General features: G+C 38.7%; 1 protein-coding gene and 2 pseudogenes across 15 annotated transcripts in view; 1 reads left to right on the top strand and 2 right to left on the bottom strand.

Moving 5' to 3' along the window:
* Positions 1-24,034, top strand: part of AXDND1 (axonemal dynein light chain domain containing 1) — a 185,583-nt gene that overhangs the window by 69,443 nt on the left and 92,106 nt on the right. For 13 of the 15 annotated variants that reach the window (XM_063710556.1, XM_063710543.1, XM_055366819.2 and 10 more), the window contains one exon: positions 3,928-4,162. In XM_063710556.1, coding sequence (XP_063566626.1) covers positions 3,928-4,162 — 235 coding nt within the window. Of the gene's footprint in view, positions 1-3,927; positions 4,163-8,047; positions 8,191-24,034 lie in introns of all 15 variants that reach the window. The other 2 variants (XM_063710558.1, XM_063710548.1) reach the window with 1 other exon arrangement.
* On the bottom strand, positions 6,559-7,497 carry LOC109028237 (myocyte-specific enhancer factor 2A-like; annotated as a pseudogene).
* On the bottom strand, positions 14,822-16,480 carry LOC109028239 (heterogeneous nuclear ribonucleoprotein A1-like; annotated as a pseudogene).

The raw sequence follows: 24,034 nt of genomic DNA, 5'->3' as shown, positions 1-24,034 counted from the left end.
GAAAAGACTAAATTTCATATGGAACCAAAAAAGAGCCTATATTGCTAAGACAATCCTAAGAAAAAGAACAAAGCTGGAGGCATCATGCTACCTGACTCCAAACTATGCTACAAGATGACAGTAACCAAAACGTCATGGTACTGGTACCAAAACAGACATATAGACCAATGGAATAAAACAAACAGAGACCTGAGAAATAACACCACACATCTACAACCATCTGATATTTGACCAACCTGACAAAAACATGCAATGGGGAAAAGGTTCTGTTTAATAAATGGTGCTAGGAAAACTGGCTAGTCATATGCAGAAAACTGAAACTTGACCCCTTCCTTACATCTTATATAAAAATTTACTCAAGACGGATTAAAGACTTTAAAATCCCAAACAATAAAAACCCTAGAAGAAAATCCAGGCAATACCATTCAGGACATAGGCATGGGCAAAGATTTTATGATGAAAATGCCAAAAGCAATTGCAACAAAAACCAAAATTGACAAATGGGATCTAATTAGACTAAAGACCTTTTGCATAGCAAAAGAAACTATCATCAGAGTGAACAGGCAGCCTACAGAATGGGTGAAAAGTTTTGCAATCTATCCATCTGACAGAGGTCTAATATCCAGAATCTATAAGGAACTTAAACAAATTTACAAGAAAAAAAATGAACAACCCCATCAAAAAGTGGGCAAAGGATATGAACAGACATTTCTCAAAAGAAGACATTTATGTGGCCAACAAACATGAAGAAAAAAAAAAGCTCAACATCACTGATAATTAGAGAAATGCAAATCAAAACCACAATGAGATACATCTCATGCCAGTCAGAATGGTGATTATTAAAAAGTCAAGAACCAATAGATGCTGGTGAGGCTGTGAAGAAATGGGAATGCCTTTACATTGTTGGTGGGAATGTAAATTGGTTCAACCATTGTGGAAGACAATGTAGTGATGCCTCAAGGATCTAGAACTAGAAATACCATTTGACAGCAATCCCAATACTGGATATATACCCAAAGGAAGATAAATCATTCTACTGTAAAGACACATGCACATGTATGTTTATTGCAGCACTATTTACAACAACAAAGACATGGAACCAACCCAATGCCCATCAATGGTAGACTGGATAAAGAAAATGTGGTACATATACACTATGGAATACCATGCAGCCATAGAAAGGAATGAGATCATGTCCTTTGCAGGGACATGGATGAAGCTGGAAGCCATCATCCTCAGCAAACTAACACAGGAACAGAAAACAAAACACTGCTTGTTCTCACTCATAACTGGGAGTTGAACAATGAGCACACATGGACACAGGAAGGGGAAAAACCACACACTGGAGCCTGTTGGAGGGTGCAGGGGCAAGGGGAAGGAGGGCATTAGGAAAAATAGCTAATGCATGCTTGGCTTAAAACCTAGATGATGAGCTGATAGGTGCAGCAAACCACCATGGCACACGTATACCTGTGTAACAAACCTGCACATTCTGCACATGTATCCCCAAACTTAGAGTAAAAAAAAAAAAGTCTACATTGAACACAAAATGGTAGATATCAGCTTTACACTTTTTTCTTCTTTGAATATATATTTGCTTATGCAGGGTAAGGATTAGTAACTTTTGCTTTCATGTGTAGCTTAAAATGGCAGCTCTACTGTATATTACATTGTAAAGCTTTGTTTCTCCCAACATATGTCTTCTTCATCTATAAAATAGACACTCACTGAAAAAAAAAAAAAAAGGAAAGAAATTAGGAAAATCTCCTTGGGTGGCAGTGAGTGTAACCTGCACAGACCTAGGGGGACTGAACAAAGGGGGGCAAATGCGGGAATAAAAGACAAGAGACAAAAGAGTATATTTGGAAGAAGGGGTCGGGGGCACCTTGCCTCTAGTGGACAAGGACCCTGAGCTTTACAAAGCCCTCCGTATGTATTAGGCAAAAGAGATAGCGAGAAAGGGGGCAGGTGATTGTCGGGTAATTGTCAGTGGGCCATTTGGTTCACAGCAGGCTTGCGAGACTGCATCCTTTGAACAATAGGTGCTAGATTTCTCAATAGATAACTTCAAGGAGCCCAGCGCCAAGGAGTGATGTCCCTCAGCAAACCTTTTGGTGGCAGGCGCAGTGTGAATTTGTTCACATCTTGCATTCATGATAAACAGTTTGCTGTTTGATCATATAGCCTCAAGTGGAGCGCTGAGTTGGTCACGTCCCACGGGCCTTTGGCTCCCTACAAGTGAGGGTAGTTCAATGCCATTATCTAATTGTCAGACATAAGTAATGTTTGTGCCTATCCTATATCTGGCTTTTAAGGACAAATTGGACTTTTAAAATTAATAACATCTTTTTTTATTGCGGTAAAATATATACAACACAAAATTTACCATTTTAATCATTTTTAAGCATACAGTTCAGTTGCCCTAAATATATTTATATTGTTGTACAACCATCACCACCATTCATTTCCAGGACTTTTTCTTTTCCCCAAACTGACATTCTGTACCCATTAAACTGTAAGTCCCTATTTCTGCCTCCCCCAACCCCCTGGGCAATCTCATTCTACTTCCTGTTTATGAATGTGACTACTCTAGGCATCTCATATAAGTGGAATCATACAGTATTTTACTTTTGTGAGTGGCTTGTTTCCCTCAGCATAATGTCCTCAGGGTTCATCCATTTTGCAGCAAGTGTCAGAATTTTCTTTCTTTTCAAGGTTGAATAATATCCCATTGTATTTATATACCACATTTTGTTTATACATTAATAACGTAATCTTCAAGGGGTCGACTTGGAAAATAGATTTCATTTATCAAATTACTATCATGTTATAGTAGTCTGACAAAGGAAAATATATGTGACATTGAAATACTTCCAAAGTGAATATCAAAGTCATTCCCTAATAAAATTTCATAAGATCCCAACAAACCATTTTCTTTTCTTTAGGAATAACTTGAACAGTATATTCTCAGAATTGAAGATATTTCCTGTTCTATATACAACATGTCTAGTTTAGTGACTTTGTTTTTACTTTTTATCTGGAGGTTTTGACATGCATAGAAAAAATAGAAAAAAGTCATACTTCTTTAATTTAGGAATAGTAATAGCTCTCATTTATTAAGCACTTACTCTGTGTGAGGAGCTGAAAATGTGTTTTCCATATATTATCTTACTTACTCTTCATGGCTGCCCTATGATGCAAGTCTTATAATCTCCATGTCCCAGATGTGGAAATCGAAGCCTAGGATGTTAAGTAACTTACCTAAGTTATCTATAAAAGGTAAGTGGCAGAGTCAGAATTTGAGTCCAGATCTCTCCAGTTTCAAAGTTCTTACTCCTAATTGCTCTTCTACACTGTCTCCCCACGCTAATTACTCTTATTGAAGGCTGGGTAATGTTTCTATTATCTGAGCACAAATAATGCCAAATTATATATATAAATCGTACCTTATTTTTCCACAAATATTTATTGATATGTCATGTTCAGGACTTGGACTTGGGTTTACACAGATAAACAAAACATGAATAAAATACAACTTGTATGTTCTAGGAACTTTCCCAGTCTAGTGGGGATCATGTAAACAGATATATTACAACCTTACTAAAGCCAATAGCAATTAAACATGCTTAGCTTTGTAGGACTTAATTGCTTATCACTACTTTTTGTTTTTTTTAACCACATAGGATTTAATATAATGATTTTCATCCTGGTAAACTATGGGTTATCTCATAGAGTACCAAAATTAGTTTAAATTCATTTTAATTTAAAAATAAGATATATGTCATATACCATCTCTTTGGAGCATAATAATAATAGGATATGCAACTCCAAAATAATTGGGAGTCACTGGGGAATAAGCATCTGGTAGACTTTGATAAACTCATTAGTGGATAATATGCTACTCTTCCTCTTCCTTTCACTCTTTAGATCCTGAATGAGAAAAAAGAAGAGTTTACTGGGGATGTTCTACTGTCAAAATACGATACTCTCAAGATTATTAAACATTTACAGGAAAACTGGGCAGATATTGGGCTTGGGATATTTAATCGGCATAAAAGTTTGGAGGGGGAGATGCCATCAGAGCAACAGTACATGGAGGAAATTATCAAAAACATACAAAAACTCTACAAAGAATATGAAATAAGAATAAATGGGGACAATGGTAAGAAAATATTCATAATAATTAGATTTCTTGATATAAAATGTTTCCACAATAATTATTTTCAATACAATGAATATTTAAAATAAAAGTAATAAATCCATATAGTTTTAAAAACCAAGCAAAATAAGCAAAGCATTGAGCATCACTTTGAGATATAGTTTATATACATTACAATTCACCTATTTAAAGTGTATAATTCAGTGATTTTTATTATATTCACAGATGTGTGCATCTAGTACCACAGTCAATTTTAGATTATTTTCATCAAAATGAACCTCAAAAGAAACCCCATACTCTTTAGCTCTCACCCTCTTATCCCCAACATCGTCACTTCAGTCCTAAGTTTGCTTTCTGTCTCTATAGATTTCCCTGTTCTGGACTTTCATGTGAATGAATTCATGTTCTGTTTGATCTTTTGACTGAGTTCTTTCACTTGGGATAATGTTTTCAATGTTCATCCATGTTTTAGCAATTATCAGTACTTCACCCATTTTTATGGCCTAATAATATTGTATATATAAATCACATTTCATCATTTCATCTGTTGGTAGGCATTTGGGTTGTTTCCACTTTTTAACTATTATGAATGTTGCTGACATAGACATTTATTACACATTTCCTGGTAGAAATATGTTTTCATTTTCCTTGGATATATGCACAGGAGTGAAATTCTTGGTCATTTGATAACTATATCTTTAACTTTTTGAAGCCTGCCACACTGTTTTCAAGGAGGCTGCATCATTTTATATTCCCACCAGCCGTGTATGAAGGTTCCACTTTCTCTGCATACTTGCTAGTACTTGTCTCACTTTTAAATTCTGGCCATACTAGTGGGTGTAAAATAAAATCTCACTGTGGTTTTGATTTGTGTTTTCCTGATGACTACTGATGTCAAGCATTTTTTAAAGGTTTATTAGCCACTTATATATCTTCTTTGGAGAAATGTCTGCTCAGGTACTTTACCTATGTTTTTTTTCTAAGACAAAAATTGAGATTTATGCTATTGATTTATAACATGTATAGAAAGAAAAGCCATTTTCTAAGGTTTCATACTACCAGAGAACAGATACCATTGTTCAACATTAATGAATATTGTGTGTTATTGTGCACTATTATCACTTGTGTTAGAATTCTAGACAAATGTCCACCAGCTGACAGTGTAACTCTTTGAAAATGTCAAATAGAATGAGACCTATCTGAGATATTAGTCTGTGAAGTAACATTCTATATAAGTGGTTCTCAAACTTTAGCGTGATTAGGGATTCGGTGAAGAATGCAGATTCCTGAGCCCTGCCTCCAGTCTCCTTGGTACACTGTGTCTACAGAGATACCCATAAACTGGCAATTTTAGCAAGGATCCCAGGTGATTCTGATGCCAATGGTCTACATATCATAATTCTTTTAAAAAAATGTCCTTTATTGGGAGTCCATTAGTAGCTAGGTCTAACATAAATGTAAAACACCCTTTCACATACTCTAATGATTCTTTGCCCATATTTTATTTAGGTTGTCTTTTTATTATTGAGTTATAAGACTGCTTAATATGTTCTGAATACAAGTCCCTTTTCAGATATGTGAATTCTAAACACTTTTTCTTTTTCTGTGGGTGGCTCTTCCATTTTCTTGATAGTGTCATTTTTTTTTTAAACAGAATAAATAAGTCATGTTTAATGCTTCTAGCCTGGTAAAATTAAAAATTAAACATAATAATCTCTCTATATTTTACTTTTTAAAAATTGATTGGAAGTGTGTTACATATTAATGGGGTACATGTGAGTATTTGTTACATTCATAGAATGTGTAATGATCAAGGTCAGGGTATTTGAGGTATCTATTATCCTGAGTATTTATCCCTTCTATGTGTTGGGAACATTTCAAGTCCTCTCTTCTAGCTACTTTGAAATATACTTCATGTACAATGTTGCTAACTATAGTCACCCTTCTCTCCTATTGAATACAGGGGTATATTTGTTCTATCTAAGTGTATGGTTTTACCCACTAATCAACCGCTCTTTATCCCCTCTCCCACCCACACACCCTTCCCAGCATCTGCTATCATTCCATTCTCTATCTCCACAAGATCAATTTTTTTAGGTTCCACACATGAGTGAGAACATACAGTATCTATCTTTCTGTGCCTGGCTTATTTCATTTAACACAATAACCTCCAGTTCCATCCATGTTCATATTTAGCTTTAATTTTAAATAACCATTAAGCAAATTTCCATAATCTGATTTTTGTGTATTTAAAATAGTGTTGTCCCTTCAAATACTAATTTTGAATGGAAATATTCATTAGGAATAGGTATAGATTCTACAGTGGCACAGAAAATTCCAAAGGAAGCTACAGGCTATGTATAAAATACATGTTTTAAAGAATGAAGTTGAAGAAAGGTTCAACTTACTAGTGGAGGTGTCATGCCCTTGCTTGAAGCAGGGATGACAACTTGAAGATCTGGTTTTCCACTGTTCATTCCAAGATTACTGCCACCTGGTGGAGGGGGAGACTTTGTAGGCATGGCTTTACCTAAACTATTTGCACCAGTAGCTCCAATCAAATTTGGAGAAGCTCTTGAGTTTACAAATTCATTCCCCACTGGGCTGCTTCCAGTTCCATTTGGCACTGTGAGGTCTGTAGTGCCCAACATCCCACCTGCATTGCCAGTACTTGGTGGTCTCTGAGGAGCTCCAGGGGACACATTTCTATGTAATATGGTTTGAGGTGGAGAGAGCGTGTTTAAATCTGTTAACGTTGAGCTGGCTGCCAAGGATGGGGACACCAGTGAACTCCCTGGGTTAGTGTAGGACAAAGCATTGGGGCTTTTCACTGGAACTGTGACAGACATTGAAAAATTCTGAGGTGGCAAACCAGGTGCAATGTTATGATTCTGCATCATATTATCAAATTCCTCATTAATTTTTTATATTTTTCTTCTGTAGGTGGAGTTAGCACACATGAAGTATCAGGGTCTGAGCTGTTGCACCCTCTGTGTTCCTTCTTGTTCAGAGCCTCAACAATATCTGAGTTGGTTGTGCTTTCATAAGGTTAATTATATTCTGTATACTTAAGAAGAACTTTGTCCATATCAGTGCTAGCATATTGAAAGAGTTTGTTAGAGCTGTTGAAAATGCACAGTCACAGAGCACACTAAGTTCATAGGCTTTCTTCATTAATCCAAACTCTCTCTTTGTAAAAGTGGCCCGTCAGTTCCTTTCATCCATTATGCATGTGATTTGTATTTTCTTCTGCACCGTTTTCAGCCACCTTTCCTTATTTCCTTATATATTCCAAATATTTAATATAAAAGTTAATTTTCTTCAATACCGTAATGCATCGTACAGCTTCTGTTATTTCAGCTTCTACTCCAAGGGCTACAGCTGAAATTTTCTACAAGATTGTGTCTCCTGGGCACGCACACGCTGCAGCCTGGGCCCGCCGCCAGCGCTCCGCACTGCCCGGAGCCGCCTCCTTCAGCTTGGGACTCGCCAGGACATCCTGATAGTGTCCTTTTAAGTACAAAAGTTTTTAATTTCAATGAAGTCCATCCAACTTACCGATTTTATTTTCTTTTTTGTTTGTACTTTTGGTGTCATATCTAAGAATCCTTTCCTAAATTTAAAGTCATGAAGATTTACGTTTAGTTCTTCTAAGAGTTTTATAGTTTTGCTCTTATATAATGGTATTTGATCCATTTTGAGTTAATTTTTTTTTTTTTTTTGAGACAGAGTTGTGCTTTGTCATGTAGGGTGGAGTGCAGTGGCACGATCTTGTCTCATTGCCGTCTCAGCCTCCTGGGTTCAAGCAATCCTCCCACCTCAACCTCTGAGTAGCTAGGACTACAGGTGTGTGCCGCCACTGTCGACTAATTTTTTTATTTTTTGTAGAGACAGGATCTCACCGTGTTGCACAGGCTGGTCTCAAACTTCTGGGTTCAAGCGATCATCCCACTTCAGCCCCCCAAAGTGCTGGAATTAGAGGCATAATCCACCGCACCTGGCCTTGGGTTAATTTTTATATAGTGTGTGAGGTAAGGCTCTAATTTCATTCTTTTGCATGTGGATGTTCAGTTGTCCTAGCACCATTTATTGAAAATAACATTCTTCCTCCATTTAATAGTCTTGGCATCCTCGTCAAAAATCAGTTAACCAGAGATCTCTTGGCTTATTTTGTAGTCTTAAGCCTATTCTACTCATGTGTATGTTTGTCCTTGTGCCACATTGTCTTGATTACTCTTGCTTTATAGTAAGTTTCAAAATCGAGAAGTGTGAGTCCTCCTACTTTATTCTTTTTCATGATTGTTTTGGCTATTCTGCATCTCTTGAAATTTGATATGAATTTTATAATCAGCTTATCAATTTCTATGAAGAAATCAGCTTCTGATAGGGATTATGTTGCATCTGTAGATTTGTTTGGGGAGTATTGCCATCTTAACAATGTTAAGTCTTCCAGTTCATAAACATGGATTTTTTTTCAATTATTTAGATATTTTTCAATTTCTCTTAACAATGTTTTATAGTTTTCTGAGGAGTTTTATATTTCTTTTGTTAAATATTTTTTTGAGTATGTTATTCTTCTAGATGATGTGAATGAAGATTTTTTCTCAGTTCTATTTTCAGATTTTTCACTTAAAGTTTATAGAAATAGAATTGATTTTGTATATTGATCTTATATACTGCCATGTTGCTGAACTCATTTATTAGTTCTAATAGTTTCCGGTTTTTTAGTGGACGACTTAGGATTTTCTGTTTATGAGATCATGTTATAGTGAAGAGAGGGTTTTACTAGTTTCTTGCCAATCTGGATTCTTTTTTTTTTTTTTTTTTTTTTGAGACAGAGTTGCTCTATTGCCCAGGCTAGAGTGCAGTGGTGCGATCTCAGCTCACTGCAACCTCTGCTGCCTGGGTTCAAGCGATTCTCCTGCCCCAGCTTGATTACAGGCATCTGCCAGTAGCTGGGATTACAGGCATCCGCCACATGCCAGGCTAATTTTTGTATTTTTAGTAGAGATGGGGTTTCACCATGTTGGCCAGGCTGGTCTTGAACTCCTGACCTTGTGATCCACCCATCTCAGCCTCCCAAAGTGCTGGGATTATAGGCGTGAGCCACGGTGGCCTGGATTCTTGTATTTATTTTTCTGGCCTAATAGCCCTGGCAAGAACCTCCAGTACAATGTTGAACAGAAATGGTGGGAGTAGATATTCTTGTCTTATTCTTGTCCTTAGCGGGAAAGCATGAGTCTTTCCCCATTAAGTGTGATGTTAGCTGTGGGTTTTTCACAGATGCTTTTTATCAGGTTTAGGAAATTCTGTTCTATTCCTATTGAATTCTTTTACATGAAAATGTGTGGGATTTTTTAAAAAAATGCTTTCTCTGTATTCATTGAGATAATTGTGTGGCTTTTGTCTTTTATTCTATCAATAGGATATATTACATTGATTTTTGGATATTAATCCAATCTTCCTTGCCTAGGATCAATCCTACTTCAGGCTGGGAGTGATGGGTCATGCCTGTAATCTCAATGCTTTGGGAGGCCAAGGCAGGAGGATTACTTGAAGCCAGGAATTCAAGACCAGCCTGGGCAACATAGTGAGATCCTGTACACATAGCTACATAGCTACTCAGAAGGCTGAGGCAGGAGGATGCCTTGAGCCCAGGAGTTAGAGGCTGCAGTGAGGTATAGTCACACCACTTTACTCCAGCCTGGATGACAGAGAGAGACACTGTCTCAAAAAAATGTAACCTACTTGATCATGGTATATAATTCTTTTTATATGTTTCTAGGTTTGGTTTGCAGGTATTTGGTTGAGGAGTTTGCATCTTTAGTTATAAGATATATTTATCTGTAGCTTTTCTTTCTTGTGATATCTTTATCTCGTTTTGGTGTCAGCATAATACTGCATTCGTGAAATGGGCTGGGAAGATTTTCCTCCTTTTCTGTTATTTTGGAAGAGTTTGTAAAGAACTGGTGCTAATTCTTTTTGAATGCTTGATAATATTTAGTGGTAAAGCCATCTAGGCCTGGGCTTAGTTTCATAGGTGGGTTTTTGATTACAGACTTAACCTGCTCTTTAAGAGGTCTATCTATATTGTCTTTTTTTTCTTGGTTTGTTTTGGTTCAGTTTTGGTTGTCCATATATTTCAAAAAAAATCGTCCACTTTATAATCCTTTTTATTTCTCCACAGTTGGTAGTAATGCCCTAAAACTTTTAAGTTTCTGATTCTAATAATTTGAGTCTTAATTTTTTCTTGGTCAAACTAGCTAAAGGTTTATCAATTTTGTGGATCTTTTCAAAGAACCAGCTTTTGGTTTTCTTGATTTTCTATATTGTTTTTCTATTCGCTATTAATTTTCACTGATGTGGCTTGGCTGTGTCCCCACCCAAATCTCATCTTGAATTTCCACATGTTGTGGGAGGGACCCATTGGGAGATAATTGAATCATGAGGCCAGGTCTTTCCCATGCTGTTCTCATGATAGTGAATAAGTCTCACAAGATCTGATGGCTTTATAAGGTACAGTTTCCCTGCACAAGCTCTCTCTTTGCCTGCTGCCATACACTTAAGATGTGACTTGCTCCTCCTTGCCTTCCACCATGATGATAAGGCTTCCCCAGCCGCATGGAACTATAAGTCCAATAAACCCCTTTTCCCATATAAATTATTCAGTCTTGAGTATGTCTTTATCAGCAGAATGAAAATGGACTAATACAGTAAATTGGTACCAGTAGAGTAGGGTGCTGCTGAAAAGATACCTGAAAATGTGGAAGGGACTTTGGAACTGGGTAACAGGCAGAGGTTGAAATGGTTTGGAGGGCTTAGAAGAAGACGGGAAAATGTGGGAAAGTTTGAAACTCCCTAGAGACTTGTTGAATGGCTTTGAACAAGATGCTAATAATGATATGAACAATGAAATCCAGGCTGAAGTGGTCTCAGATGGAGATGAGGAACTTCTTGGGAACTGGAGCAAAGGTGACTCTTGTTATATTTTAGCAAAGGGACTGGCAGCATTTTGCCCCATCTTAGAGATTTGTGGAACTTTGAACTTGAGAGAGATGATTTAGGGTATCTGGCAGAATAAATTTCTAAGCAACAAAGCATTCAAGAGGTGACTTGAGTGCTGTTAAAGGCATTCAGTTTTAAAAGGGAAACAGAGCATAAAAGTTTGTAAAATTTGCAGCCTGACAATGCGATAGAAAAGAAAATCCCATTTTCTGAGGAGAAATTAAAGCTGGCTGCAGAAATTTACTTAAGTAATGGGGAGCCAACTGTTAATCCCCCGAGACCATGGGGAAAATGTCTTCAGGGCATGTCATAGATCTTCATGGCAGCCCTTCCCATCATAAGCCTGGAGGCCTAGGAGGTAAAAATGGTTTCGTGGGCTGGGCCCAGGGTCCCCATGCTGTGTGTAGCCTAGGGATTTGGTGCCCTGTGTCCCAGCTGCTCTAGCTGTGGCTGAAAGGGGCCAACATAGAGCTCAGGCTGTGGCTTCAGAGGGTGCAAGCCTCAAGCCTTGGCAGCTTCCATGTGGTATTGAACCTGCGGGTGTACAGAAGTCAAGAACTGGGGTTTGGGAACCTCCACCCAGATTTCAGAGGATGTATGGAAATGCCTGGATGCCCAGGCAGAAGTTTGCTGCAGGGGCAGGGCCCTCATGGAAAACCTCTGCTAGGGAAGTGCAGAAGGGAAATGTGGGGTCAGAGACCCCACACACAGTCTCTACTGGGGCACAGCCTAGTGGAGTTATGAGAAGAGGGCCACTGTCCTCCAGACCCCAGAATGGTAGATCCACCAACAGTTTTCACCGTGCACCTGGAAAAGCCACAGACACTCATTGCCAGCCCATGAAAGCAGCCGGGAGGCTGTACCCCACAAAACCACAGGGGTGGAGCTGCCCAAGACCATGGGAGCCCATCTCTTGCATCAGCGTGACCTGGATGTGACACGTGGAGTCAAAGAAGGTCATTTTGGACCTTTAAGATTTGACTGCTGTCCAGGCACAGTGGCTCATGCCTGTAATCCCAGCACTTTGGGAGGCTGAGGCAGGCGGATCACATGAGGTCAGGAGTTTGAGACCAGCCTGGCCAACATGGTGAAACTCTATCTCTATTAAAAGTACAAAATTAGCCAGTCGTGGTGGCATGCACCTGTAGTTTCAGCTACTCAGGAGGCCGAGGCAGGAGAGTCACTTGAACCTGGGAGACAGAGGTTGCAGTGAGCCAAGATCGCACCGTTGCACTCCAGCCTGGGCAAGAAGAGCAAATCTCTGTCTCAAAAAAAAAAAAAAAAAAAATTGACTCTCCTGCTAGATTTTGGACTTGCGTGGGGCTTGTAGGCCCTTTGTTTTGGCCAATTTCTCCCATTTAGAATGCCTGTATTTACCCAATGCCTGTACCCTCTTCGTGTCTAGGAAGTGACTAACTTGCTTTTGATTTTACAGGCTCATAGGCAGAAGGGACTGGTCTTGTTTCAGATGAGACTTTGGAATGTGGACTTTTAAGTTAATGCTGAAATGAATTAAGACTTTGGGGGGACTGTTGGGAAGTCATGGTTGGTTTTGAAATGTGGAGATTTGGGAGGGGCCAGGGACAGAATGATATGGTTTGGCTGTGTCCCCACCCAGATCTCATCTTGAATTCCCATGTGTTGTGGGAGGGACCCAGTGGGAGGTAATTGAATCATGGGAGCAGGTCTTTCCCATGCTGTTCTCGTGGTAGGGGATAAGTCTCATAAGATCTGATGGTTTTATAATGGGGTGTTTCCCTACACAAGCTTTCTTCTCTTGTCTACCTCCATGTGAGACATGCCTTTCACCTTCTGCTATGATTGTGAGGCCTCTGCAGCCACGTGGAACTGTTAAGTCCATTAAACCTCTTTCTTCTGTGAATTGCCCAGTCTCGGGTATGTCTTTATTAGCAGCATGAAAATGGACTAATACAGGAATCTACTACAGGAATAAGTTGAGAAATAATGAGGACCTATCCTAAGACATGGGAATGGAGAAGAGGAAAGAAAAATAAGAGAGATTTAAAAAATGTAGGCTACACAATTATGTGTGAGAGAGAGAGTATTGTGGGATGGCTGTGTTCCTGATTGGACTGTAAATGGGTCATCCAATTTATTAAGATTAGAGAATACAGGAGAAGGAAAAGTATGGGGAAGGGAGATTGTGTATTTAGTATTAGACATACTGACTTTCAAGTAGCTATGGCACAATTAAGTGGACTTGTTCAACAGGCATGTCAGGAATGTGGGAGAAAAATCTTGGATGAAATTTTGGAAGACGCCAGGCACGGTGGCTCAAACCTGTAATCCTAGCACTTTGGGAGGCCGAGGCAGGTGGGTCACCTGAGGTCAGTAGTTTGAGACCATCTTGGCTAACATGGTGAAATTCCATCTCTACCAAAAATACAAAAAAATTAGCCAGGCGTGGTGGCGGGCGCCTGTAGTCCCAGCTACTCTGGAAGCTGAGGCAGGAGAATGGCGTGAATCCAGGAGGTGGAGCTTGCAGTGAGCGGAGATCGTGCCACTGCACTCCAGGCTGGGCGACAGAGTGAGACTCCGTCTCAAAAAAAAAAAAAAAAAAAATTAGCCGGTCATGGTGGCACATGCCTGTAATCCCCACTATTCAGGAGGCTGAGGCGGGAGAATTGCTTGAACCCGGGAGGCGGAGGTTGTAGTGAGCCGAGATTGCACCCTTGCACCCCAGCCTAGGGGAGACAGCGAGACTGTTTCAAAAAAAAAAAAAAAAAAAAAAGAGGCTGGGCGCGGTGGCTCACGCCTGTAATCCCAGCACTTTGAGAGGCTGAGGTGGGTGGATCACGAGGTCAGGAGATCAAGACCATCCTGGCTAACACCGAGGAATTCCGTCTCTACTACAAATACAAAAAAAATTAGCTGGGCGTGGTGGTGGGCGCCTGTAGTCCCAGGTACTCTGGAGGCTGAGGCAGGAGAATGGCGTGAACCCGGGACGCAGAGCTTGCAGTGAGCTGAGATCGTGCCACTGTACTCCAGCCTGGGCGACAGAGTGAGACTCCGTCTCAAAAAAAAAAAAAAAAAAAAAAATTTGGAAGATACTAGTATATGTGTTAGTTAAAGCCATGAATTTTGATGAGATCACCTTGGGGGGGAAATACACAATGGGAATAACTAAGGACTAAGAATGGATCCCCCACATTTTAAAGGGTAACGAGAGATAGTAGGACAATAGAAGTAGGAGGAAACCCAATAGAACTGAGTCATAAGAAGCCAGCTTTGGCTGCATCCCATGTTTTGCATAATTTTTATTATTTAGTTTAAGACATAGTTTTTTTTGCTTTGTTTTTTTTTTAAAGACATTTATTCAGCATCACAATCAGACTATCACATTTAGCAATCAACAGCATGGGTTCAAAAAAAAAAAAAACTACATTAAAACCCTTTGTTGGAATGCTTTACACTTTTCACAGAACACAAACTAAAATAACCTGTTATAGAGTTAGTCACAAATAACAGTCCTCGAGTTTTTTGCCCATACTCATCAGTATTTGTCTAAAACATGTCTTCTTTGTAGCACCTAGGCCCTGCTACCACTGTGCTTGGCTGAGTTCACAAATCTGTTGTAACCTGTAGCTTCCCTGTCACTTCTCTGGATCTCCTCTGCTGCTAAGCTTTGTTTCCTAATTAAAATCTTCTGCCACTGTCATAGCTACTGCTGCTACTGGAACCTCCGTAGCCACCTTGGTTTTGTGGTTTGATGAAGTATTGGCCTCCACCACCATAGGGGCCAGAACTTCTGCCTCCAAAGTTTCCTCCCTTCGTGGGTCCAAAATTTGAAGACTGATTGTTGTAATTGCCAAAATCATTGTAGCTTCCACTACCTCCAAAACTGCTTCCACTACCACCACCAAAGCTGCCTCCACCTCCGTTGTTATAGCTGCCACTCCCACCATAGCCACTGCCCTGGCTTCCATAACCCTGTCCAACACTTCCTTAGCCTCTGCTTCCTCCGGAGTAACCAGGGCCACCTCCTCCATAACCACCATCATTACCAAACCCATTATAGCCATCCCCACTGCCACCATATCCATCACCACCACAGCTGCCACCAAAGCCACCATGACTACTGAAGTTTCCTCTGTGACCAAAGTTGTCATTCCCACTGAAACCACCTCCATGACCACCACCAAAGTTTCCAGAACTACTTTGACCTCTTTGGCTGGATGAAGCCCAGCCATCTCTTGGTTTGACAGGGCTTTCCTAACTTCACAGTTGTGGCCATTCACAGTATGCTATTTCTGAATGACAGTTTTATCCATGGAGTTATGATTGTCAAAGGTTACAAAGGCAAAGCCCCTTTTCTTGCCACTGCCTCAGTCATGATTTCAATCACTTCATTTTTTCCATACTGTTCAAAATAATCTCTTAGGTGATGTTCTTCGGTGTCTTCTTTAATGCCACCAACAAATATCTTTTTCACAGTTAAGTGGGCACCTGGTCTTTGAGAATCTTCTCTTGAGACAGCTCTCTTTGGTTCCACAACTCTTCCATCCACCTTTTGTGGCCTTGCATTCATGGCTGCATCCACCTTCTCCGCAGTGGCATATGAGACAAACCCAAAGCCCCTGGAGCGCATGGTATTTGGATCTCATTACCACACAGTCCATGAGCGTTCCTCATTACTCAAAATGGCTCCTCAGGCTCTCATCGCTTGTTTCGAAGCTCAACCGTCCAAGGAAGAGCTTCCTCAGCTGTTCGGGCTCTTTAGGAGACTCTGAGTTAGACAAGACGGCCGGGAGAAGAGAGACTTTAACGATGCTTCTTCGGCAGCATCCAGGGGCAGAAAGGCAAGACAGTTTTAAATTTCCATTGTGGTTTGTCTTTTGACTCAGGATTATTTAGAAGATGTAGTATTTACTTTCCAAACATTTCAAAATTTATTTTGTTCTTAGTTTAGCTTCCCCCATACTTCGTGTTATTTTTGTTTGTGTTTCAGTTCTTTTTACATACTTAAATCTCACAAAACATTATTATTCGTATTTCATATAGCCAGTATTCATTTAGATTTATCCACATATTCATATTTTCAATTCGTCTAAGAAAGATAGAAGTATTCAAATACAATAACCATAAAAAAGCTGAATTTTTGCTTGTTAAGGAGGGAAGACCTGTAATACAATGTACAACCTCTCTGAACAAAGCAAGAGATATTCACACAGAAGCATGGAATTCCAAGACTGAAAAACTTTAAGGAAAAAGAGTATTTAGAGATCGTTTTACTTTCAGCCATGGATACCTTGTATTTGGAGTGAGGCTGTTGTTACTTGATTGACTTTCAGGCATGTGGTAACTAGAATAGGATTGTTGCTAACTGGCTGACATTCTGAAGTGAGGAAATATCATGGGCTGATTTTCTCTTTTTTCTTTTCTTCTCTTTTGTTTTTTCTTTTTTTGAGACAGTCTTACTCTGTTGCTGAGGCCTGAGTGTAGTGGTATGATCATGGCTCACAGCAGCCTCAAACTGCCATGCTTAAGTGATCCTCCCACCAAAGCCTCTCAGGTAGCTGGGACTACAGGTGCATGCTGTGGCTCCTGGCTAATTTTTTTGTAGAGATTGGGTGTCATCATATTGTCCAGGCTGGTCTCAAACTCTTGGGCTCAAGTCATTCACCCACCTTGGCCTCCCAAAGTGCTGAGATTACAGGAGTGAGCCACCATGCCAGGCCGATTTTCTTTTTTATTCCTAGCTTCATAGCTAAGTTTTATTTAAACTTTAAAGAACATATAATTTTAAGATTCTTAAATAATTCGAAGCCTTAGAACAATATGGAAAATCCTCCAAATTGTTTATGAACCCAGAAAACCATAATGTCAAAACACAATAAATATAGTACAAATAAACCCATCAATTTTCTGTTATTTATGACAGTAGGTGCAAACATTCTAAATAAAATAATAATTATTATTATAGCTTAGCAAAGATTAAAAGCAAAACATTTTAACCAAGTAGAATATATTCCAGGAATGCATGAGCGATTCAACATTAGGAAATTGATCAGCATAATACATTTCATAAAAATATTAAGAGAAAAAACTGTGTGATCATATAAGAGATGCTGCAATTGTTTTGTTAAAATATAGCATATTCTCAAGAAAAAGTCTAAATTAAATATCCCTAGAAAAAAACTACATAAATATAATACTAAAACAAATAAAAAACCAATAGTAATACCATGAATGGAAAAACACTAAAACTTTATAATTAACCTAACAAAATAGATGAGGATGCTTGATATCAACATTTTTATTTTTTTTTTGGTGGTTCTAGAAAATAAAATAATAGAATAAAGTAAAATGACAGATATGAATATTGAAAAAGAAAAGATAAAATATTTCTTTGTGCTGATATTATAGTTATATACTTAGAAAATCTGGAACTATAGAAAAAAAGATTAAAATCAGTAAGACAGTTTGGTGAGGTGACTGAATCAGAATTAAATAAATAAAAGTAAATTGTTTTTCTCTACTTAAGCAATAAAGGACCTAAAAATGAGAATGGGAAAAATACTTCCAAGCCATTAGTTTTTGTCACCTCAAGAATACATTCTTTAAAGGAAGTACTTACCTATAATGTCCAGGCCGAATAATGGCCTTGAACTCCTGGGTTCAAACAATCCTCCTGCCTCAGCCTCCTGAGTAGCTGGGACTACAGGTGCATGCCACTATGCCTGGCTAGAATACATTTAGTTGTTTAAAAGACATAGGTTCTATAGGAAGAAAATTATATATGTAATATAATACATTTTCATACTATAATTCTTCTAAAATTAATACATAGGATAAGATAATGTTTATATAATCAAAATAAATGCTCATGAAAAAGTTTAAAATTGATTTTGTGATTACTTGTTTAAGGCTTGAGTCTATGGCCAAAGAATAACTGATCTTTCCCTTTTGTGAATTTGTAGAGTAAGATCTTTTTATTCTCATTGCTCCCTTCCTACGTTTGCATTTGCTTTCTGGAATAATTTTCTTTTTCCTTGAAGAAATCTCTTTGGTATTTTCTATAGTGGTGGGTCTGCTGATTATTTTTTGTTTAAAGGCTTGCTTTCTTTTCTCTTCTTTCTTTCTTTCCTTTTCTTTCTTTCTTTCTTTTTCTTTCTTTCTTTCCTTCCTTTTTTCCTTCCTTCCTTCCTTTCTTTCTTTTATTTTCTCTTTTCTTTTTCTTTTTCTTTCTCTCTTTCTTTGCTTCCTTCCTTCTCTCTTTCTTTTCTTTCCCTTCCTTCCTTCCTTTCTTTCCTTCCTTTCTTTTCTTTTCTCTTTTCTTTTCTTTCTTTCCTTCTTTTCTTTCTCTTTCCTTCCTTCTCTCTCTCTTTTCTTTTCTTCCTTCTTTCTCTTTCTTTCTTTCTTTCTTTCTTTCCTTCCTTCCTTCCTTCCTTCCTTTCTCTCCTTCCTTCCTTCTTCTTTTGTTTCTTTTCTTTTCTTTATTATTATTCTTATCCTTTAAGTTCTAGGGTACATGTGCACAACGTGCAGGTTTGTTACATATGTATACATGTGCCATGTTGGTGTGCTGCACCCATTAACTCATCATTTACATTAGGTGTATCTCCTAATGCTATCGCTCCCACCTCCCCCCACCCCACGACAGGCCCCGGTGTGTGATGTTCCCCACCCTGTGTCCAAGTGTCCTCATTGTTCATTTCTCACATATGAGTGAGAAGATGCGGTGTTTGGTTTTCTGTCCTTGTGATAGTTTGCTGAGAATGATGGTTTCCAGCTTCATCCATGTCCCTACAAAGGGCATGAACTCATCCTTTTTTATGGCTGGGCTGCATAGTATTCCATGGTGTATATATGCCACATTTTCTTAATCCAGTCTATCACTGATGGACATTTGGGTTAGTTCCAAGTCTTTGCTATTGTGTATAGTGCCACAATAAACATAGGTGTGCATGTGTCTTTATAGCAGCATGATTTATAATCCTTTGGGTATATACCCAGTAATGGAATGGCTGGATCAAATGGTATTTCTAGTTCTAGATCCTTGAGGAATCGCCACACTGTCTTCCACAACGGTTGAACTAGTTTACAGTCCCAACAACAGTGTAAAAGTGTTCCTATTTCTCCACATCCTCTCCAGCACCTGTTGTTTTCCTGACTTTTTAATGATCACCATTCTAACTGGTGTGAGATGGTATCTCATTGTGGTTTTGATTTGCATTTCTCTGATGACCAGTGATGATGAGCATTTTTTCATATGTCTGTTGGCTGCATAAATGTCTTCTTTTGAGAAGTGTCTGTTCATATCCTTCACCCACTTGTTGATGGGGTTGTTTGTTTTTTTCTTGTAAATTTGTTTAAGTTCTTTGTGGACTCTGAATATTAGCCCTTTGTCAGATGGGTAGATTCTAAAAATTTTCTCCCATTCTGTAGGTTGCTTGTTCACTCTGATGGTAGTTTCTTTTGCTGTGCAGAAGCTCTTTAGTTTAATTAGATCTCATTTGTCAATTTTGGCTTTTGTTGCCATTGCTTTTGGTGTTTCAGTCATGAAGTTCTTGCCCATGCCTATGTCCTGAATGGTATTGCCTAGGTTTTCTTCTAGGGTTTTTATGGTTTTAGGTCTAACATTTAAGTCTTTAATCCATCTTGAATTAATTTTGTATAAGGTGTAAGGAAGGGATCCAGTTTCAGGTTTCTACATATGGCTAGTCAGTTTTCCCAGCACCATTTATTAAATAGGGAATCCTTTCCCCATTTCTTGTTTTTGTCAGGTTTCTCAAAGATCAGATGGTTGTAGATGTGTGGTATTATTTCTGAGGGCTCTGTCCTGTTCCATTGGTCTATATCTCTGTTTTGGTAGCAATACCATGCTGTTTTGGTTACTGTAGCCTTGTAGTATAGTTTGAAGTCAGGGAGCATGATGCCTCCAGCTTTGTTCTTTTGGCTTAGGATTGTCTTGGCAATGTGGGCTATTTTTTGGTTCCATATGAACTTTAAAGTATTTTTTCCAATTCTGTGAAGAAAGTCATTGGTAGCTTGATGGGGATGGCATTGAATCTATAAATTACCTTGGGCAGTATGGCCATTTTCATGATATTTATTCTTCCTATCCATGAACATGGAGTGTTCTGCCGTTTGTCTGTGTCCTCTTTTATTTTGTTGAGCAGTGGTTTGTAGTTTTCCTTGAAGAGGTCCTTCACATCCCTTGTAAGTTGGATTCCTAGGTACTTTATTCTCTTTGAAGCAATTGTGAATGGGAGTTCACTAATGATTTGGCTCTGTTTGTTATTGGTGTATAGTAATGCTTGTGATTTTTGCACATTGATTTTGTATCCTGAGACTTTGCTGAAGTTGCTGATCAGCTTAAGGAGATTTTGGGCTGAGACGATGAGGTTTTCTAAATATACAATCATGTCATCTGCAAACAGGGACAATTTGACTTCCTCTTTTACTAATTGAATACCCTTTATTTCTTTCTCCTGCCTGATTGCCCTGGCCGTAATTTCCAACACTATGTTGAATAGGAGTGGTGAGAGAGGGCATCCCTGTCTTGTGCCAGTTTTCAAAGGGAATGCTTCCAGTTTTTGCCCATTCAGTATGATATTGGCTGTGGGTTTGTCATAAATAGCTCTTATTATTTTGAGATACATCCTATCAATACCTAGTTTATTGAGAGTTTTTAGCATGAAGGGCTGCTGAATTTTGTTGAAGGCCTTTTCTGCATCTATTGAGATAATCATATGGTTTTTGTCTTTGGTTCTGTTTATATGCTGGATTACATTTATCGATTTTCATATGTTGAGCCAGCCTTGAATCCCAGGGATGAAGCCAGCTTCATCGTGGTGGATAAGCTTTTTGATGTGCTGCTGGATTCGGTTTGCCAGTATTTTATTGAGGATTTTTGCATCGATGTGCATCAGGGATATTGGTCTAAAATTCTCTTTTTTTTTTGTTGTGTCTCTGCCAGGCTTTGGTATCAGGATGATTCTGGCCTCATAAAATGAGTTAAGGCAGATTCCCTCTTTTTCTATTGATTGGAATAGTTTCAGAAGGAATGGTACCAGCTCCTCTTTGTACCTCTGGTAGAATTTGGCTGTGAATCTGTCTGGTCCTGGTTGGTAAGCTATTAATTATTGCCTCAATTTCAGAACCTGTTATTTATTGGTCTGTTCAGGGATTCAACTTCTTCCTGTTTTTTTCGGTTGGTAGGCTATTAATTATTGCCTCAATTTCAGAACCTGTTATTGGTCTAGTCAGGGATTCAAATTCTTCCTGGTTTACTCTTGGGAGGGTGTATGTGTCCAGGAATTTATCCATTTCTTCTAGATTTTCTAGTCTATTTGCGTAGAGGTGTTTATAGTATTCTCTGATGGTAGTTTGTATTTCTGTGGGATCAGTGGTGATATCCCCTTTATCATTTTTTATTGCATCTATTTGATTCTTCTCTCTTTTCTTTATTAGTCTTGCTAGCAGTCTATCAATTTTGTTAATCTTTTCAAAAAACCAGTTCCTGGATTCATTGATTTTCTGAAGGGTTTTTTTGTGTCTCTATCTCCTCAGTTCTGCTCTGATCTTAGTTATTTCTTGCCTTCTGCTAGCTTTCAAATGTGTTTGCTCTTGCTTCTCTAGTTCTTTTAATTGTGATGTTAGAGTGTCAATTTTATATCTTTCCTGCTTTCTGTTGTGGGCATTTAGTGCTATAAATTTCCCTCTACACACTGCTTTAAATGTGTTCCAGAGATTCTAGTATGTTGTGTCTTTGTTCTCATTGGTTTCAAAGAGCATCTTTATTTCTGCCTTCATTTCATTATGTACCCAGTAGTCATTCAGGAGCAGGTTGTTCAGTTTCCATGTGGTTGAGCAGTTTTGAGTGAGTTTCTTAATCCTGAGTTCTAGTTTGATTGCACTGTGGTCTGAGAGACAGTTTGTTATAATTTCTGTTCTTTTACATTTGCTGAGGAGAGCTTTACTTCCAACTATGTGGTCAATTTTGGAATAAGTGCGATGTGATGCTAAGAAGAATGTATATTCTGTTGATTTGGGGTGGAGAGTTCTGTAGATGTCAGTTAGGTCTGCTTGTTGCAGAGCTGAGTTCAATTCCTGGATATCCTTGTTAACTTTCTGTCTCATTGATCTGTCTACTGTTGACAGTGGGGTGTTAAAGTCTCCCATTATTATTGTGTGGGAGTCTAAGTCTCTTTGTAGGTCTCTAAGGACTTGCTTTATGAATCTGGGTTCTCCTGTATTGGGTGCATATATATTTAGGATAGTTAGCTCTTCTTGTTGAATTGATCCCTTTACCATTATGTAATGGCCTTCTTTGTCTCTTTTGATCTTTGTTGGTTTAAAGTCTGTTTTATCAGAGACTAGGATTGCAACCTCTGCTGTTTTTTTTTCCCATTTGCTTGGTAGTTCTTCCTCCATCCCTTTATTTTGAGCCTATGTGTGTCTCTGCACATGAGATGGGTCTCCTGAATACAGCACACTGATGGGTCTTGACTCTTTATCTAATTTGCCAGTCTGTGTCTTTTAATTGGGGCATTTAGCTCATTTACATTTAAGGTTAATATTATGTGTGAATTTGATCCTGTCATTATGATGTTAGCTGGTTATTTTGCTCGTTAGTTGATGCAGTTTCTTCCTAGCATCAATGGTCTTTACAATTTGGCATGTTTTTGCAGTGGCTGGTGCCAGTTGTTCCTTTCCATGTTTAGTGCTTCCTTCAGGAGCTCTTGTAAGGCAGGCCTGGTGGTGATAAAATCTCTCAGCATTTGCTTGTCTGTAGAGGATTTTATTTCTCCTTCACTTATGAAGCTTAATTTTACTGGATATGAAATTCTGGGTTGAAAATTCTTTTCTTTAAGAATGTTGAATATTGGCCCCCACTCTCTTCTGGCTTGTAGAGCTTCTGCCAAGAGATCCGCTTTTAATCTGATGGACTTCCCTTTGTGAGTAACCCGACTTTTCTCTCTGGCTGCCCTTAACATTTTTTCCTTCATTTCAACTTTGGTGAATCTGACAATTATGTGTCTTGGAGTTGCTCTTCTCGAGGAGTATCTTTGTGGCATTCTCTGTATTTCCTGAATTTGAATGTTGGCCTGCCTTGCTAGGTTGGGGAAGTTCTCCTGGATAGTATCCTGAAGAGTGTTTTCCAACTGGGTTCCATTCTCCCTGTCACTTTCAGATACACCAATAGACGTAGACTTGGTCTTTTCACATAGTTGCATATTTCTTGGAGGCTTTGTTTGTTTCTTTTTACTCTTTTTTCTCTAAACTTCTCTTTTTGCTTCATTTCATTCATTTGATCTTCAATCACTGATACTCTTTCTTCCACTTGATCAAATCGGCTACTGAAGCTTCTGCATGCATCACGTAGTTCTTATGCCATGGTTTTCAGCTCCATCAGGTCACTTAAGGTCTTCTGTACACTGTTTATTTTAGTTAGCCATTTGTCTAATCTTTTTTCAAGGTTTTTAGCTTCTTTGCAATGGGTTTGAACATACTCCTTTAGCTCAGAGAAGTTTGTTATTACTGATCATCTGAAGCCTTCTTCTCTCAACTCATCAAAGTCATTCTCCATCCAGGTTTGTTCCATTGCTGTCGAGGAGCTGCGTTCCTTTGGAGGAGAAGAGGAGCTCTGATTTTTAGAATTTTCAGCTTCTCTACTCTGGTTTTTCCCCTTTTGTGGTTTTATCTACCTTTGATCTTTGTTGATGGTGACATAAAGATGTGGTTTTGGTGTGGATGTCCTTTCTGTTTGTTAGTTTTCCTTCTAACAGTCAGGACCCTCAGCTGCAGGTCTGTTGGAGTTTGCTGGAGGTCCACTCCAGACCCTGTTTGCCTGGGTATCACCAGCGGAGGCTGCAGAACAGCAAATATTGCAGAATGGCAAAT

This window comes from Gorilla gorilla, chromosome 1 (assembly GCF_029281585.2).
Source record: "Gorilla gorilla gorilla isolate KB3781 chromosome 1, NHGRI_mGorGor1-v2.1_pri, whole genome shotgun sequence".
Lineage (NCBI taxonomy): Eukaryota > Metazoa > Chordata > Mammalia > Primates > Hominidae > Gorilla > Gorilla gorilla.
Note: the sequence above shows the minus strand (reverse complement) of the source record. Positions and strands in the feature narration are given on the sequence as shown.